The following is a 17,919-nucleotide window of genomic DNA, read 5'->3' on the forward strand; positions in this document are numbered from 1 at the left end:
AAAGCAATTACCGAAGCAGGACGCTTGGATTTTAGAAAATGTGTTTAATTAATAAAGCTCATTAACTACACAGTTTTAATCCATAAATACAAGTTAAAGTTGAAAGTACAAGATAAAGTTGTAAAAAAGTAATCTCAATAGTGTGTTACTTATTTTTAAATTTATTTGATTTTTATGGCTGCCTCTTAATATATTAAAGATGTAGAAATCAGTGCAACTTGAAGAGCTGCCAGCTCTTCAAAAACCTCTAAAGGATGAAGGAGTGTTCAGCAGAAGGTATGTTCATCTCTACCTTGTAAAAGGAACCAAATCAATCTTTGGTAGTTAAAACACCTCAAATAGTTAATATAGACAAACATTTAAAGGTTAACACTGTTTATATTCCTATTCAAGCTGTGACACAAATTTCTTTTCTGTATTTTTTGTTTATTTTAAAAAGGATACTTAGGAAGTTGAAGAAGTAGAAGAGAGCTTGAAACTACAACAGGATCTCTTTGCACTGAAGTCAGCAGCAATTCTGACACTGAACCAGTGGGTGCAGACACAGGCCTGACATACTTGAGGAAGTGGGAGAGATGGATCCAGTTTCTACAATTAATTAGAAATTATTCATGATACTTTTTCATGGATGTACAGAAAGGCACCATAAGAGAGCATATAATATAAAACCATGAATACCCTATCACCCTTAAATAAGAGGTGTTGAGTTTGCAGGGTTTCCTACAGAGAAATTTCTGATTCTAACCTGAACAAGGGCTCTTCTAAAATCAATACAATTAAAAGACATTAACATCGCCCTACACAGGGTTAGTTCCAATATAAATGTATTCTTTTTAATTGCTCATTTAAGGCACCCTTTTCTATTTACATTTACAGTATGTGCTGTTTTCACTGTAAGACCAGATTACACTGAACATTAGAATAAATGCAGTGCAATTTCTTTCTCTCCTGGGACAAAACCAGTGAGTAAATTTTAACATAGTAGGAATGTTTCATAGTGAAAATTGAAAACACATTTCCCCAAGCCAGAATTCCTCTATGTACAGCACATCTTGGAAAAGCAGCATAGCATCTCTGTATGTTTGCTTTTCACTAAGTACAGCACAGAAGAAAAAGCCAACTATCTTAAAGAAATGGAAACAAATACAGTCGGGTTGAACAAATAAGTGGCCAAAATATTTTTTTAAAGAAACAGCTAAGAACTAAATACACCAACTCAACATGAAGCAATGAATCATGTATTTAGTGGTCAAGGCAACTGTTTGGGTTTTTTTCATTATCAGTAGCAATAGGCCAGTGTGAAATGTCAGAAAGTCAAAAGGGTTAACCCCATGTAGCACTTCCACCATCCTCCTCCTTGTCCAGACCAGCTCAAAACACCAAATAACAACAAATGATCTTGGCATATAATGCATTCAATGCTTTCCACATCAGCCTTCAAAAGCATGGTGCTCTCTGTGGGCTAGGAAAGAGAGAAGGAAAAAAAATAATAGAAGAATATGTAAACTCTGTCAAGGAGTTGAAAAGATAAAAAAAAAAAAAAAAAAAGAAGATAAAACTGTATAAATCAGTCAAGGGAGGGGAGAACACAATGTGCCAACAAGGCATCTTTCAGAATACACTGTTTGATAATACATTTACAGGGAGCCTAAAATATGAGATCCCTTGAAATCCTGATTGCAACTGGTTCCTCTAAATTAATACTTAAATTGGACAGTATGTAGCCTCAAGAGTTATTAAGATATTTAATTTGTTTTGTGAATGAGGCACATTAAACATGATACAGAACAGATTGTACAATAAAATTAAACATATCTTTTGAATGATAGCTAACTTCTGTATTGAAGGGACATCATTTTAATGCAATGACAGATGCTACATTCCTAAGTGATTAATGATGAATCAGGTAGGATATTCCCATAGAAATACCCTACCAGCTTCTTGTTTTTCTAATGGAGGTAGAAATGAACAGTACAAAATACTTACATTTATAAAAAACCACTTTAAAAGATGTGTGTGGGAGAAGTTTATGAATCTTTTCTACAACTTTTGCTTCACTTGCTGAAGAGGAATTCCTGTTCCAGACTTGAACAACATCTTCACGGTCACGAACACTGACACTTACCCCTACTACTTCATCATCTGCACAGAAAGGGGGAGAACCATTAAGGAATACTTTAAAAGTGAGACATGTCTAATTTGCTACTTATGTATTATGAAACAGTGTCCAAAAGCTGGAAAAAAAATAAAGATGTGAAAGAAAAGAGAAATCCTCAGTGAGGAAAATACCAATGTTCAAAACAGACAAAGTAGTTACCAGAAAGAAACTCTGTTTTTAGAAGTTATTGGAAACATTACCTCATGGTGTTTTTTATGAGGTGCATAGGATTATTCATCTTTGCTATTAGCACTCTTAGACTTGATTAGAAGGGAATCACAAGACTCCCTCCACTAAGGTCAGCAATATGAACTCCCAAAGACAATTTACTTAGAGTGATGTCTATAAGCAGAAATGGGAGGATGAGGGTAAAACAACTAAAACTCCAGGAACAGTACCTGGTGGAGATCAGACACCAGCTTTTCCAGACTTTGCCCTCTTTTTCCTTTACATTTTGTCAAGGCAGCAACAGAAAAAAAAAGAAAACAAAATTAATGAAATTTAAAAAGCCTCAGTCAGGCTGCTGCTGCTGCCAGTGCTGGTAACTCAGTGCTACACTGAAGAAGCCCTTTTTGGTGTGAAGTTGTTAGGATGCAGCTTTGTGGAGAGCTCAAATGCCATGCCACAGCTGGGAGCAGTGGCTGATCCAGCTGTGAGCTCCATAGCACAGCTGTTCTGTGCATCCCAGGGAAAGGGTCACTAACAAAACACAAAGGTGGTATCAGAAGCACATTGCCAAAGGCAAGAACCACCTCTGTGGACAGCAGAATATCATATATTTGCTTAAAGTGACCCCAAGACAACCCTATCAGTGTATAAAGTGTATAAGAGACCATTTGAAGGGTTATTTCTGAACTGCTCTGTAAACTTGAGAAATGCCATTCTTTTTTTTGTGGAATGATAGCCAGTGAAAGACAATTCCTAACAGAATATTCACTGTCAGTGTAATAGCCACTTTTATCAGATATTCATGCTAAGGAGAGGAGCAAATTTGGTGAAAAGAAATGATGGAGAAATGTCTCAATCATTACCTGCTGCACAACAATCTGTAAATTGCTCTCCAATAGTTGCTAGCAGAAGCTCTTTCCAAACTGCAGCCTAAGAAGGCAGGAAAACATTACATTCACATTATTATTTCTTAAATGAAAAGTTAGGTTTGCTAAGTCAGTTCTGAGCATCTTCTCTTTCTGAGGTTGTCTAGCCAAAAAGGAGTATTTCTTGTAAGTGCATGCTGTGTTATATAATTAATTGTTGGGTCTGTACAAGATGGTTCATCATAGCCAAGGAGATGCTGTGCCCACGTGTGGTGAAGACTGAAGGCAAAAAAATGAGAAACAGGTATAAAGGTGTTATTTATGCTATTTACCAAGCACTGAAAGCTGACTGAAGTTCACCTTCAAGCAAACCTTTCAGAAGTGACTGAGGCCATGTGGTGCATAGTTTGAGAGATCAAAAGTACCTTCATATCAAAAAGGGGCTGTCATTCAGCCTCTGAAAAACAAGGCCTCTGGGGTCCCTAAATTCACTGCCCAGTAATTCAGGCTCTCCAAACCACTTGTCACTTCTGACAATCTTCACACCTTGGATTATAGGAGGAAAAAGACAATTTCAATTTCAGTCTTTTGTGACCACTTGGGACTGCGGGGGAGGAAAGCTGCAACTCATATACAAGGAAAAAGCCCACAGGCAAAAATCAATTAACTTTCAGCTGAAATTTTGAGTACCATCTTTCAGCATTTAATACCTTCTGCAAGGCTGTCACATTTTTCTGACACTTCACTTTTTCTGTTTAAAGGCCTGATCCAGAGCACACTTACACACATAAACACCATGTGTGAAGAGGTCAAATCTCCATTCTGTGGCAGTTCACAGAAGTTACTCACATGCATTTGATTAGAGGCAAAGAGAAACACAGTTATTTCATTAGAGCTCAAGGATATGCCTGAATAGATTTCATCTTTCATACTTTTAAATGAAAAAAATACATAATTTAGCATAGATTATCAGGAAAAGTCTTTCTATTTTTCTTTGTATGCCTATAAGGAAACAGTCTGGAGAACAAAGGTGATTATGAATTACCATGTTTCCAAATTGAAACACTGTAGCTTTCTTTTGTTTTATAATACAAACTTTCTTTTGTTATATAATACATTGCCAAATGTTATCTAAAGCAAGAGATATGGAATTACTGCAAAATAAACTTCTGCTCATTGTCTTTAAAAGGTTATGGAAGTTAAAGTAGTATTTGGTTGTTGTGTTGGGTGATGTAAGAAGTAAAAACCTTTACAACATCTTTATCAAGCAGAATTTAAAGAAACTCCCTTACTAAACAAGGTCTGAGTAAAGAGTCAATGTAACATACCGTACTTTCTTTGGGGACCTTCATTTTCCATATACCTCCTTTGGCATTGCTTTCTTCTTCCCTGTCACGGGAGATAGATCAGTGAAAATAAACATTCAAATTCACATCTAGATAGCCCTATGTTTGTGGTTTCATTTTCCCAGAAAAATCCCATCTGAAATGCAATTACTAACTCCAGGGAGCATGACTCTGACTTCTGACATCAGAGATAACTCTTTCATTGTTCATATGAAGTGTATCACTCAACACCTAACCCTTTTCAAGTTTTGTGTGTTGGAAAACACTTGTATTTTCCCTGACTACAGACCATCTTTGAAGTGGCTGCACACTGTACGGGAACAAGCCACAAAACAATTTTACATTTTACTATGGTAACCTTTAATTTTGGAAAACCTCTGGCATATTTTCACAGCAGCAGCTTTTTACTCTTCCGTTTATTCAATTTAATAAAAGAACATGAGCACGCTTCATTTCAGTTTTGTGACAGCTAGAAATTAATTGCCCTTATTAAAAAAAGACTGAAGCTGCCCTGGGTCGGAGCAACTGTAACCATTAAACTGCCTTGTAATGACAAAGGCACAATGCACTAACCTGTGAGTTTCTCAAGTTTATTCTGTCACAATTCTTTTTCTAAGATTTTAAATTAGGGCTTCTCATTTCCTGCTAAAACTCTGTAAAGGCCAAAAAGGCCTTTACTTTTTTTTATTAAAGGAATAACCTAAAAATTAGTCTTTGGAATATCTAAACGTTGTGAGACTGATAGAGATTCCTCAGGATCAATGGTCTCCCACCAATCCTGACAGATTCTGGGGAAAAGAGGGGGAAAACTTTGGGAGGACGTCTTTAAGAATCTGCATCCTCAATTCTTACTTCAGGATTTCTCTTTCTTTCTAAAAGAAAAAAAAAAATACACAGAATTCTGGAATTGGCCACTATACTGTAATGGCAATCTGGGAAAAGCTTCTTGGCAGTAATTATTGAAAAGTTAGCAAATTACTGATAATGAGATCAATCTCTTGCAATCCCTTTCTTAAAATGTGAAATTACTTTGATAGGCTTTAAAAAGTGTTTAATTTTCAGAAATTATCTTTGCATTTTAATCCTCTAGTAGTCACTTAACAAATGAAAACTAAAAATAGGAAAAACAAACCCAAAAAAATCAAACCCCAAAATGCTCTCATTCATCCTTACAAAGATATGAAGGCCTGCAGATGATGGCCCAGTTGATTTATACAGATATCAATGTTTTTTCATGCCCACTTTAGCTATCCTGACCAGTCACAGTATTTTCATATAAGTAACACAGACCTTCAGATGCATTTCATTTTAGAAAATTTACATTTCCAGTAGACTAGGACAGAAATCTCCTGTAGTAAGTCACCACAAAGTTAGACAACTATGATTAAGTTAAAGAGCCCTAATGCAATCCCAATCAACCCAAATGATGCCAAAGAGATCAAAACTCTTCAGAAAGTGCTGAAGTTCTCTGAAATGCAACAGAACTGCAACAGGAAGAAGGGATGTAGTTTGATTTCTGAAAGGAAAACATGAATTATTTATACTTTGTTCCATTGCTATCGTACAATCAAGTAGGAATTTTCTGCAATGAATCACCTCATAATGTCTTAAATTACTTTTGATCCAAGGTACATGAAGCATATCTGTACTTTTGCACAGATGAAAAGGAGTGAAGGACCATCAGTTGTTTGCATCATTATTTCACCAGAAAAGAAAATAATGTGCAAGCTAAAAAAATTCAAATAGAAGTAACTTATTCTGTGTATTCCTAAACTGAAATTCAGAGTCATATTATAATTTCTTAAGCTTCTATTTCATAATCTATTCTTGTACATTTACATCCAGAGGTGGACAATGAAATTACAGTCTGTGTTTTTAATAAAGGCTCTTTGGTACAAGCCACTTTCAAACTGAACAAGAACCTTGGAGTATTTCTTTCATTGGTCTCTTGAGTTCAGGTGTTTGCAGCCAACAGAAACAAGACCCTCCTATCCCACATCTTTCACCCTTCAAGTTATTCCACTGCCCATTCCCAGAAATGTCTGACAACACACGTACCAAAGCGGGCGCCTTTCTCCCCGCATTAAATGGTAGCTACATCTCAGAAGCAAGTTTGTCACGGGAGGAATGTTGTTGTAGACACTCCAGAAATCCTTGAAAAGGAAAAATATTAGTTGCATTAATACAAGAGGGTGTTTCATGCAGATTTATTTCCTTGCTAATTTTTTTTTAACCAATTAAACATCCTTCTCCTGGAGACCAGGCACCTTCTATGTTATAGTAAAATGTTCTGAAAAGAACTTCTTACAGAATCATTTCTACTTTTATTATTTTTAGATGACAGTCCTGCATACCTGAAGGTGGAAAAAAGGGAAGAAGTCCAAACACAGATTATAGTTTTGAATAGAGAGGGAAAAAAATCATCAAAACCAGAGTTACTTTGAGTATGTAAGAACAAACCAGTACATAAAACTTCCTTAGCCTATTAAAAAGATATATTTATATCAAACATCCACCTTGCTTCACTTAAGACTAGCCTAAGCGTCATTATGATTATCCTGAGTTACAAAAACACCACAAACAATAATTCTGGTGAACTAAATGTCTAGCCAGCAACCCAACTAGTTTGTCTGAGTGAAATGTTTCAACCAGATGCAAAGAACCTGATATGCTTTTTTTATATGTATGTTAATACAGGAATGGGGCAAAAATTCAAAGATTCAGTTTAACAGGAACCATTGGATTACTTCCCAATGTTTCTGCTGGTAAAAGCAGAAGCTGTCAGGCAGGTTTGGGATGGATAAAAATGCACCCAAAAGCAGTAGTGAGCAACAGGGACAAATGATTGAAAAGATCACAAGCTCTTCTCCCTTTATCCAACAGCTGGGAATAGAAAGGATTTTGAAAGACTTAAGTTGCATCAACATGTGGTGATGCAATATTAATCACTAGTGCAACTCATTAAGTATTATCTAGACATAATATTTAATTATCTAAATACATTAAGTAATACATAATAGTTAATCACTAGCACAACTTTAGAAACAAGGATTGTAACATTATGTGATAAAATTTTGTGGCCCTTGGCAATGCTGCCTAACAGCCATTACCTTTACCCAGCCACAAGAAGACATTAAAGACTACTAAAAATTTAAAAATTTGGTATGAAACACCCATTTAAACTATGACCTTATTCTTAAATTGTTGCGTGCCAAAACCCTAAAGCTACTTGCAGAAGAAGGAGCAGAGATACATGGCTGTGGAAACATTTGAGAGATCTTTTTATCCTGAACTAGGACATACAGTTTGGAAGGTTTTGTGTTTGGAAATCTCATGCAATGTATGAAGTTGTGCAGACCTTCATGAGAAAGCCTTATTTAAAACTTCAATAGATTGCTGCAGGTGTACTTCTCAAAGAGAAGAGTCTGGCATTACCCTAAAATTTCAGGGATTTAGTGAACTAGTTAGCTTAGCACTAAGGTGAGACAAATACCAATTTGCTACACACTTCATGCTAACTGTAGTATTAAAACAGATACAATTTTACTTGCAAGAGATACCCACTACTAGGCAATGGCAGATGACACAGACATGCAGAATTTCTCACTGCTGCAAGTATCACATGGTTTAAGAGTCTAATTCAGTTTGCTAGAATCTTTTTTTAGATAGACATTTAAGGAGAGAAACCCCACCAAAAAAGAAAAAAAAAAAGCGCCACACACTGCAATTTTTAGTCTTTGCACAGTTAGTTTCTGTATTAGAAAAAGGAGAAAAGGCTGGAAAGGTATTTAAAATACACCAAATATAATTCAGTGTACTAGTGGAAACTCAGGAAGGTTTAAGAATTCAGCATGCCCAATCCAATATGCCTCCTCCTTTTCCCATCCGGAAAGCCAAATGAAATTCAAACACTGACTCAGAAATACAAACACACAACACCAGTAACACTCACGTTTCACACCTCAAGTAAGCAAAGCTACAGGTGTGACTCATCCTAGGAGGAAAAACGAAACTTGAGGTGTGAAGTTACATTAATAACATGTGGCAGCTCCTGTAGCAGAGCCACATGCCTTACCTGCACTGTTTGTACTGTATAAATCTTCTTCAAATTTAATGCACATTCAGCCGCTGTTGTACCAGGAAGTGACCTTGAAGACAAAGCATTGATTAATTAAAATATTTATTTTATCAAGGAGGCAGAGAAAGGAGATGGAATGTGAATTGCATGAGCATGAAGTTAAAATGTTCGCATGTCAAAGGGGAAGTCCAATTCCAAATTATCATGAATAATTTAAAGATAGGAGTTAAAGTTCTTTTATACTTGCGAATAAATTAATATTTGCCAGGTAATTCGTAAAACTTAACAGAAGTATCAGGAGTTTTAGCCGAGCAGCACAGTGCTGCTCTCAGAGCTACCACACACCATCAAAGCTCTGCTGTTCACTGGTGACGGGCTACCAGAAGAGGACCGCATGATCGTACCCCGGAACTATTTTCAATTGCATTTAACACACCCCAACCCCCTTTTTCAGCGTTTTAAGGCGCTCCCGGTGCTTCACACGTTGAAAAGGAAGCTCATCCGCACAGCCTGTGCTGCCGGGCCCTCAGCGCGGGCCGCTAGGTGGCGCAGGCGCACAGCCGGCGGGGCGCGGGCGCGGCCTCGCCTCCCCTCAGCCCCGCACCGCCCTCACCAGGACGGCCACACCCGCCACGAGCTCCTCGCTACCCCTGAAGGATGGGACACCCACACGGGCTGAGAAGCATAAGTGCCGCAGGTCAGGCTATGGCACCCGACGCAGCCAGGGAACCTCCGTGGTTCCAAGCAGATCTTGTACTGCCGACACCGATGCCCTCAAGGCACATGTACCACCAGCACGCCCTGTAAAGCCAAGACAGCCTTGGGCTGGTGTCGCTGCCAGGCACCCTGGTACACCAGGTGTGGTTCAGCTTCTGTAGCTCACCCTCATACTGACCAGCACCAGCTCCACCCAGAGCTGCTTCTCTCTCTCGAGGGCCTTCAGGGGAAGCCATAAGAGGAGTAGTTGAGGTCACTCAGTCTGTTCAGCCTGGAGGAGACTGAGGGGGAAACCTTGTTGCAGTTTACAAGTTCTTCATGAGGGGAAGTGGAGAGCACTGATCTCTGTGGTGACACTGACCCAAGGGAACGGCTGGAGCTGTGCCAGGGGAGGTTTAGGGATATCAGGAACAGGTTCCCCCAGAGAGCGGTCCGGCACTGACAGGCTCCCCAGGGAATGGGCACAGTCCCATGGATGCCAAGGAGCACATGGACAATGTTCTCAAGCACAGGGCATGACCCTTGGGGATGGTCCTGTGCAGGGCCAGGAGCTGGACTTCATCCTCATGGGTCCCTTCCAACTCAGGATAGTCTGTGATTCTTTAGTCACACACAGCACCAGCTGCATCCCATCATCTGAAAGGTCTTTTCCAACCAAATGGTCCTATTTATAATCTTTTTCATTACTCTTCAGTGCATGAGACATGGGACAGTGCATTCACACCCCCAGACATTCCTGTGTTCCTGTCACTGCACTAACAGTGTATCGTAACACCCACCTTAAAATTCCCAGCACACAATCCCACAGGCACAGTTTTGGGGGAATGAGGTCAAAATTGCTAAGGCACATTCAATTTCTTAGAACTAGAAACATTTCTCTTTCCCTTCAGAAGCTGAAGTAGGATTTCTAAAGAAAAATGAAGATCAAAGACAAAAGCAACCTCCCATTGTGTCTCAGAAGAGGAAACAAAAATGTGTAAAATTACTAAATCTGGAAACAGAAGCAAGAGAGCAGGTTTAAGGAAACAGAAGAAAACGCAGCTGTTGCTTGGGTACCAGCTGAAGAAGGGATAAAAGCAAAGCAGATCTCAGCATCCCTCCCTGATACATCTGATCAGCGTGAAATACGTCCAGGGAAACACTGAAGTTACTCTCAGCTGTTACAGATATAATTGAAGCTCTGGGCAAACCCTAGATATCCATGTAAAGGAAGAAATTTAATATGCAAAACCACTGAAACAGCATCACATCTTCAAAAGTCTAATAATAGCTCTAAGGTTTTTAAAGGCTCCTGTTAAAATAAGCTGCTTTAAAAATACATACAAAACCAGCAGAAAAATACCTCCCAACTTTTTCACTATAAAACAGGCTAAGTAACATCTGCTTTACTATTTGCCTGTTAATTACCAGCACATTACAATGGTGGAACTGGCAGGAGACAAAAAAAATCAACAAGAAATCACCATGGCACAGCTTGTAGTCTGGTGGCTCGTGAACTATGAGAACTCCCATGAAAAAACGGATGACTTAAAACCAGTAACAAAAAAAATCTGTCATCAACATGATAAAAGGAATTATTGTAGTAAGGTTTGGAGGTCTGGAGTTTTTTTGTGTGTGTGTGTTTTGGCATTTTTTATGTACACTTTACACTCAGCATTAAAGAGCAAAAAGGGAAATTCACAGTATTTTAGAGAAACAGATTGGTTTTGAAAGCACAACAAAAAGGTAATAAGTTCAAACAGACTTTAAAACTTACAAAGTGATTTAACTATTGGATTCACAACCAACTACCCCTTGTTCTTTTCTTGCTAACCATACTAGCATCTCTCTACTAACACTTTGTTTCATGTAGAATGGAACACAAAGAGGCAAAACCCAAGGTAAATTTTGCCTCTTTTTGTCTCACCCCACTGCCCAAGAAATTACTTCTCTTCTGGACTATTTCTGCCACTGGTGGCTTAGCAGTCACCAAAGCCTCTGGCATTACATGTGTCGTACAACAGATACTGCCATCACTTGATATCCTGGTGCTGATACTGCCACTGAGTTGCTTCAATAGTAAGGTCTATTCAAATAAAAGATAAAAATGTATTCTCTAGCCATAGCCTTCAAAGGTTACCTAGATCATCATGGTAGCCATTTAGAAAATTTAATGTCATTTAAAATAGCAGCTAAGACAGGTAGAATATACCACTCCAAGGTTATAAAATTATTCATTTTGATATTTGTAAGCAACATTTTCCAGAGAAACTGTGATCAGCTGACAGAAAGCAGCAACCAACCAGCAAATTACCTCTTTTAAAAGTTATGGTGAGTGACCATTTATTCCTGGTAACCTGCCTGGTAAGTGCTCCAGGCCCTCCAGATTACAGTATTATTTTAGCCTTTCATTCAGCTTTGGAAAGCGTCAGTCATTTATGGATATGAGCATGAACACACAAACATTTTTATCTGAAAAACAAACAATCAAACAAAACCAAAATCCTACTGAAAAAATGTATTTGAGAAAATGATGATGCATCAATTTGAAAGTTCAGGATCATTTGCTCCAGAATTTATACCTGCACAAATTTGGTTTAATGAGTATAAGGCAGGAACAGTATTTTAATCTGACAGATAGAAGAAAAAAACCTTTAATTTCCTGCAAAATTCCAGACTGCTGACAAATCTGAACTGTAGTGTTTGTTTCACCCAGAAACTCAGCAAACCACTCAGGAGTTTTGTGCCTTGAAACCCATGAAATTGTGATTTATTTTCTTTTTACTTGAGTACACATTTTAAGTAAAGTTTAAATTAAGTTAGCAGAAATGACAGATGATTTTCAAGTGAAAGAATCTGTAGAAATTCCTATTTGTCTAACTCTCCAGAACTATAAGGTAAGAATAGGGAGATGGCTGTGTACCTCACTAAAACCCTCAGTACACGTGGTACACCAAAACAAGACCCTGCAAATATTGACCCTCAAAATTCCATTGTAGGATTCTTCCCATTCAGATAGTTTTACTGCCATCAACAGTACAATTAATCCAATATGCCCTACTGATCTGTGAGTTACTGCCATGGTGAACAATTTATTTCCAAGAACTCAACAGGCCCTGCCAATCCCCAGGAGCACAGGAACAGGAAGGAGCTGGATCACAGCACCAGCCTGGCAATGACAGATCCTCTGGGGGTGGAAACAGTTGTGCTTCACCTACAATTGTGCATCTGGGTTTCCCATGGAGGGTCTGCATATAAAATATTTCAGTGGTTCTCCTGGTCTGCCTGTTTCATGTCCTGTGACGCCACTGCATCTTCAGAACCTTTATAGGAGAAAATTTAGCGCAGTATCAGGACTAATTGAGTTGCCTAATCAAGCCAGACCCACTGTACAGCATCTCGTGGTGAATCACACGGGAATGTGGAAACAGGAATAATCTCCACAAAACGAATCCTAATGCCAGCTTTCTTTGCTACTCCTTCATTATTCCAGCACGAATAAAGAACAAAGGATACAAAGATAAATTCCATTGTTTTATCCATGAATAAACCTCCAGGTGGTTGCACTTATGTTAATTTCTGATGCTGAACTGTAGCTTTTCTGTTTTTCTGCAAAGAATTAAGTATAGAAGTTGTTTCATATGTGCTCACACTGGCCTTTGTTTCCCAGTGGGGCTCTCATCACAGCTTTAGCGGGAGCTTTAAAAGCTGCCAAGCAATTTTGAAAATACCCCTGTAAGTGCTTAGCCACAACTGCTTTTGGTATAAATAAGCAAAATATTTACTTAAAAAGCATAAAGTCAAAAACATGCTGTGGCAACTAAATAAATCTGGTAATCCATTCTGAATACAAAGACTGATTTCAAGCCATCAAAGCCTGTCAAAATGCACTTACTGGATTGAACATTCTTATAATATTAACCATCATTTTTCATTGTAAGCCACCTACTCATAAGCTGTAATAGATGAAATAGATGATCCTAGATAAATAAATTTTGCTATAGGGAAGAAGGAAAATTATTAAGTTTAGTTTCAAATATCTGATGTGTTCAGCTAGGAAGATTAACACATTATTAAAATGGTTCAGTTATCAAAATGTATCTACTCAGCTCTATATAGAACTCATCTACAACATACAGACAGAAAAATCAGCACATAAGGATAGTAACTTCTGTAAGAATATTTTGTCTTTCCAGAAGAAGACAAATAACCTTTGATAGTTTATACACACATACTTCCCCTCACAAAGATACTGAAGAGTTAAACTATTCTTGCAAGAGAATTAAGATTATCTAAAGGGCATTGTTCGAAGTCAGGCCAGAAAACAGGGCAAGCAGGACATGATCCTGCAAAGCGATGGGAAACTGGGAGGAGACACAGCCAGGACAGCTGACCCCAGCTGACCCAAGGGATATTCCATCTGACATTGTGTTCAGTATATAAAGTGCAAGGAGGAGGAAGGAGGGATGTTTTGAGTGATGGTGTTTGTCTTCCCAAGGCACGTGGGATGGAGCCCTGCTCTCCTGGAGGTGGCTGAACACCTGCCTGCCCATGGGAAGCAGTGAATTAATTCCTTGTTTTGCTTTGCCTGCGTGTGCGGCTTTTGCTTTCCCTATTAAACTGTCATTATCTCAGCCCACGACTTTTCCAGCTTTTACCCTTCCAATTCTCTTCCCAATCCTGCTGGTGAGGGAGCGAGTGAGCGTCTGTGCGGTGCTTCGGTTTTGTCTGGGGTTAAATCACACTGTGTGATACCCAGGCTAAGTGACAATTGGGATTTGCAAAGTTTATTAAATAGGATATTTGCATCATGTCCACATGTACATGAAAAAGTATAATCATCTTCACAGCTTTGTATTTACAGAAATATCACACCCAGATCCACAGCCCCAAATCCCATTAAGGGATGGTTTCAAGGGCATAAGGTGGTTTGTTATCCAGGACAGCCCAGTCTTTGATGGTCATGTCACTTGACTTTTCCTTTTGTGCAATTCCAGTGTTGAATGTGCTACTCAACATAGTGACCAGATTGGCAATGCTCATATTTTATTCGTTATATTCAGTGATGCATATTGACACTTCATTGTAAAAAATAACTGAAAGACTACACAATGTAGCAAAACCTAAGAAGGCAACTTTTCCTTTCAGAGCAGAAGCCACTTCAACCAGAACCAGAGTCTTCCTGAGATAAGCACAAGTATAAAGAGCCACCAGCATGAATCAGCTTCCCAAGGTGGCACCAAAAGCTCCTGCAAGCCTGACTGAAATTCCCTCTGCTCCCTAACATCACTGCAGGCAAAAATCCTACCAATGAGACATGTGAGTATGAACTTGGAAATCTGTAGAATGGACAAAATAAACAGCAGAGCTAAACTCCTGTTTTCCAAACTTTTAGCACTTGACCTTGGAACATTTTAACAGTTAAAAAGGAAATCTCATTTGTCTTAAGAGGAAAACACCTGCCAGCTTCTCTGCACCTTCTTTGGAACTGCTGACCTGCAAGCATTTCAAGATCATAGATATGGTCTTTTTTGTCAAACTGGTGAATAATATTCTCCCACAGCTTTCATCGTGCTCATTTTCCTAAGGCATTCGCAGGGTAAGAGAGCAGAGAGCACCATCAGATGGCTGCTATTTCAGACACGGATACCAAGAAAAGCTTAGCACTAACGGGAAATGCAGATGCCCTCTGACACGTGTGGGATGATGGCAATGAACCAGGACCTGGCCACAGGATGCCAGCCTCCAGATGTTCAGCCTGTGCCAAGGCATTCACTGAAACAAGTGCTGATGTAGATAAAACAAAGACATTTACTTCTAAAGCAGGAGATGGATAGTGCTGCTATGATAAAAGCAAGGCCATGAACCCCAAGCGTAGCACATCACTAGTTGCAGCAGAAAGTACCACTTAGCTGATGGATATTTATTTTAACAGCGTGACTTAATGAAAAGATATGTTTTAGAGATCTTAAAATTGTATGTCATGGATCTCTCTCACAGTAATTTAATAGAAAGAGATAACTATGTATCCATCTCAACATCTATTTATCCTTAAGCGTCACTTCTTCCTGCTTTTCTCTGCAAGTACAGGGTAAAATGCAGCAGCAGTCAGAAATCAATTCAATCTCCTGAGGAAACAGCACTGCTCCACACTAGGTGCTACTGAAGTCAGTTCAAAAAGTGCCCACAGTTATCTTCTCCAGGAAGTCCAACAGATGCAAGCCTAAGCCACCATCAAATCTCTGTGGATGTACCAATAAACATCCCAGCCACTTCTGCGGGGCTCTGCAGAGAGATGTCAACTTCCACACACAGCAGTAAATTAAATTAAGATCACGGTTCCATTTCTTGTGTGCTTTTTAATGCCTTAAATGACTTTTGAGTGCATAAAACATATCTTGTTTGCGTTCATTCTTGTTTCCTGTCATTATTCTATCCTTGTTACTGGTAAACAAAAGAGTTTTGTGTATTTATAGTCACAGTTTTTTTTTTTTCTTTTACAGACACTTGGATATATAAGTTAAGAAACAACAGTACTAATTAAATGCATTTACATGTGGTCTGAAAAGTCAAAAAAAAATCTATAGAATAACTGAATTTTAAGAGACTGAAGCATTGTGGAAGTAAGACTTAAGAAAAAAAATGCAAGGACTCAGGAACTCAAAATGGATTTTAACTGCCAACACTGATTATAAAAAATAGACACGTTTATCTCTACATGGCTTATGTAAACAAACAAACAGACCTGGTGGGTGACTTGATTAAACACCAGTTCAAATGATGCTTTTTAAAAACAAAGAAGCAAAAATACAACTTGGATCCCGAACCTGACCATAACTGCGTCACGACTGCAAAAGAAGTAATCAGAAATAATTGACGGCTTTATTAATTAGATTTGATTTGCTGCACCTGAGTTTTCAACAGTTCCTTGTTATTTCTCTATCATGAGTTGGAAAGTTACCAGAAGAATAACTAAAGAGGAGAATTTTACTAATAGCATGGGGCAGTATGTGCAGTGGCAGAAAAACTGATAAACTTGCCTTCTGGGGTGGGGAGAGAGGAGAAATACACCAAAAAATTGAGAAAAGGAAGCTGTAGATTAAATAACAAGATGTTGGAAAATACATGCTAGGAAAATAACATCAAATGCTGGTAAGAAACTTTCAGTTTTGACTTGGGCACTTCTTCCCTATGCCTTGCTGTTTGCAGCACAGGAGTGAGCTCCCTTGGCAGCCTCTTTCCACAGCATCAGAGACTCAAACTTCAAGCAGATGAAGTATAATAAGAACCTGCAGGTAATAAATAAATTTTAGCTAATCCTTCAAAACGCATCACTTCGGATTTTAAGAACTGATCACCTGCGGGAGCCAAACCTGATATCAAAGCGTTGTAAGATTCGGCATGTCAGCGGGTCCATCTGGGGCAGCAGGGCTGCGCAAACCACAGCAGCAAAGCACAACCTTTACCCTTCTATTCCCGCGGCTGGCGAGATTCATCTCTAAATTTAGAGCTCAAACCTGAACCGACGGTGCCTGGACCAATGTGTGTCCCTTAAACTACAGATCCGAAAGCGTTTCCAAGCCGGTTTCACTACTCGGAACCGCTGCCGACCCCCTGGATGGGCACAGGCACCGGGGCAGTCCCTCGCACCAGCGCGTTTCCCGCACGCAGCCCAGCATTAACTTCCCGGATCCAATCTTTGGACGAGCGAACCGATAATCCCAGAGATGCGCATCCCTTCCTAGACGGATTCGGGGGGGTTTCCCCAGCTCCCGCAGCCCCCGGCCCCACTCACTTGTCCAGCCAGAAGGTCCATGGCGAGTGCAGCGGCAGCTCGGGGGGGCTGAACGCCATCTCCGCGGCGGGCGGGGGGCGAGGGGCGGGACGGGCCGCGGGGAGGGGACAAGGGAGGGAGGGGGTGAGCGGGACTCGGGCTTGGACGACAGACAGGGGAGGGACAGACAGACGGGGACGAGATGCGACGGGAAGGACAGACGGGAATAGGGCAGGGTGATGACAGAGATGGACGTGGCCAAGGGACCTTTGGAGAGCGCGGGTGGCTCCCCAAAGGGGCACAGGCGCTCGCTCCATCCCCTTACTGCCTCTCCTGCGGGGCACAGCTGAAGGGAATCGCTGATCTTCTTCCCGGGACCTTTACAACAAGCTACGAGGCGTTGGGGCACACGGGGCCCCCAGTGCCACCACCCTGCACCCCTCTCTGCACATACACAGCCCACAGCACAGACCTGACAAATCTCTGGGGCTGCCTTTTTGAGCAAAACAACCTTCGTGCTCAGTTTGGCTTGGCAGTGCTGAGCAAAACACTAAATCTCTCTAGAACTCCAACTTTTAGGACACAAAACCACGTTCACACACGCTGCTGGCAGTCCCTTGTCTGCACATACACAGGTCACACCGCTGACCCAGCGTGTCTCTGGGCTGCCTTACTGAGCAAAATAACCCTTGTGCTCGGTTTGGTTTGGCAATGCTGACCAAAACACTAAATCTTTCCAAAAATCCAAGCTTTAAGACAAAACATTTTCTACATTCACACAATGAAGAGATGGCTACTGTGCAGGCTGACCATGGATGGAGACAATTCAACAT

General features: G+C 39.9%; 1 protein-coding gene across 1 annotated transcript; it reads right to left on the minus strand.

The window, feature by feature from the left end:
- Positions 1-430: 430 nt before the first annotated feature.
- On the minus strand, positions 431-17,166 carry EIF4E3 (eukaryotic translation initiation factor 4E family member 3). The gene is made up of 7 exons (XM_005522230.3): positions 17,108-17,166; positions 8,614-8,686; positions 6,597-6,691; positions 4,521-4,581; positions 3,190-3,256; positions 1,987-2,142; positions 431-1,462 (listed from the first exon to the last, which is right to left on the minus strand). The coding sequence occupies exons 1-7, from the start codon at positions 17,164-17,166 to the stop codon at positions 1,431-1,433; spliced, it is 543 nt and encodes a 180-aa protein (XP_005522287.2). The 3' UTR covers positions 431-1,430.
- Positions 17,167-17,919: the final 753 nt, after the last annotated feature.

This window comes from Pseudopodoces humilis, chromosome 13 (assembly GCF_049639895.1).
Source record: "Pseudopodoces humilis isolate 2021_Gansu_Grassland_sample_001 chromosome 13, ASM4963989v1, whole genome shotgun sequence".
In the NCBI taxonomy this organism is placed as follows: domain Eukaryota; kingdom Metazoa; phylum Chordata; class Aves; order Passeriformes; family Paridae; genus Pseudopodoces; species Pseudopodoces humilis.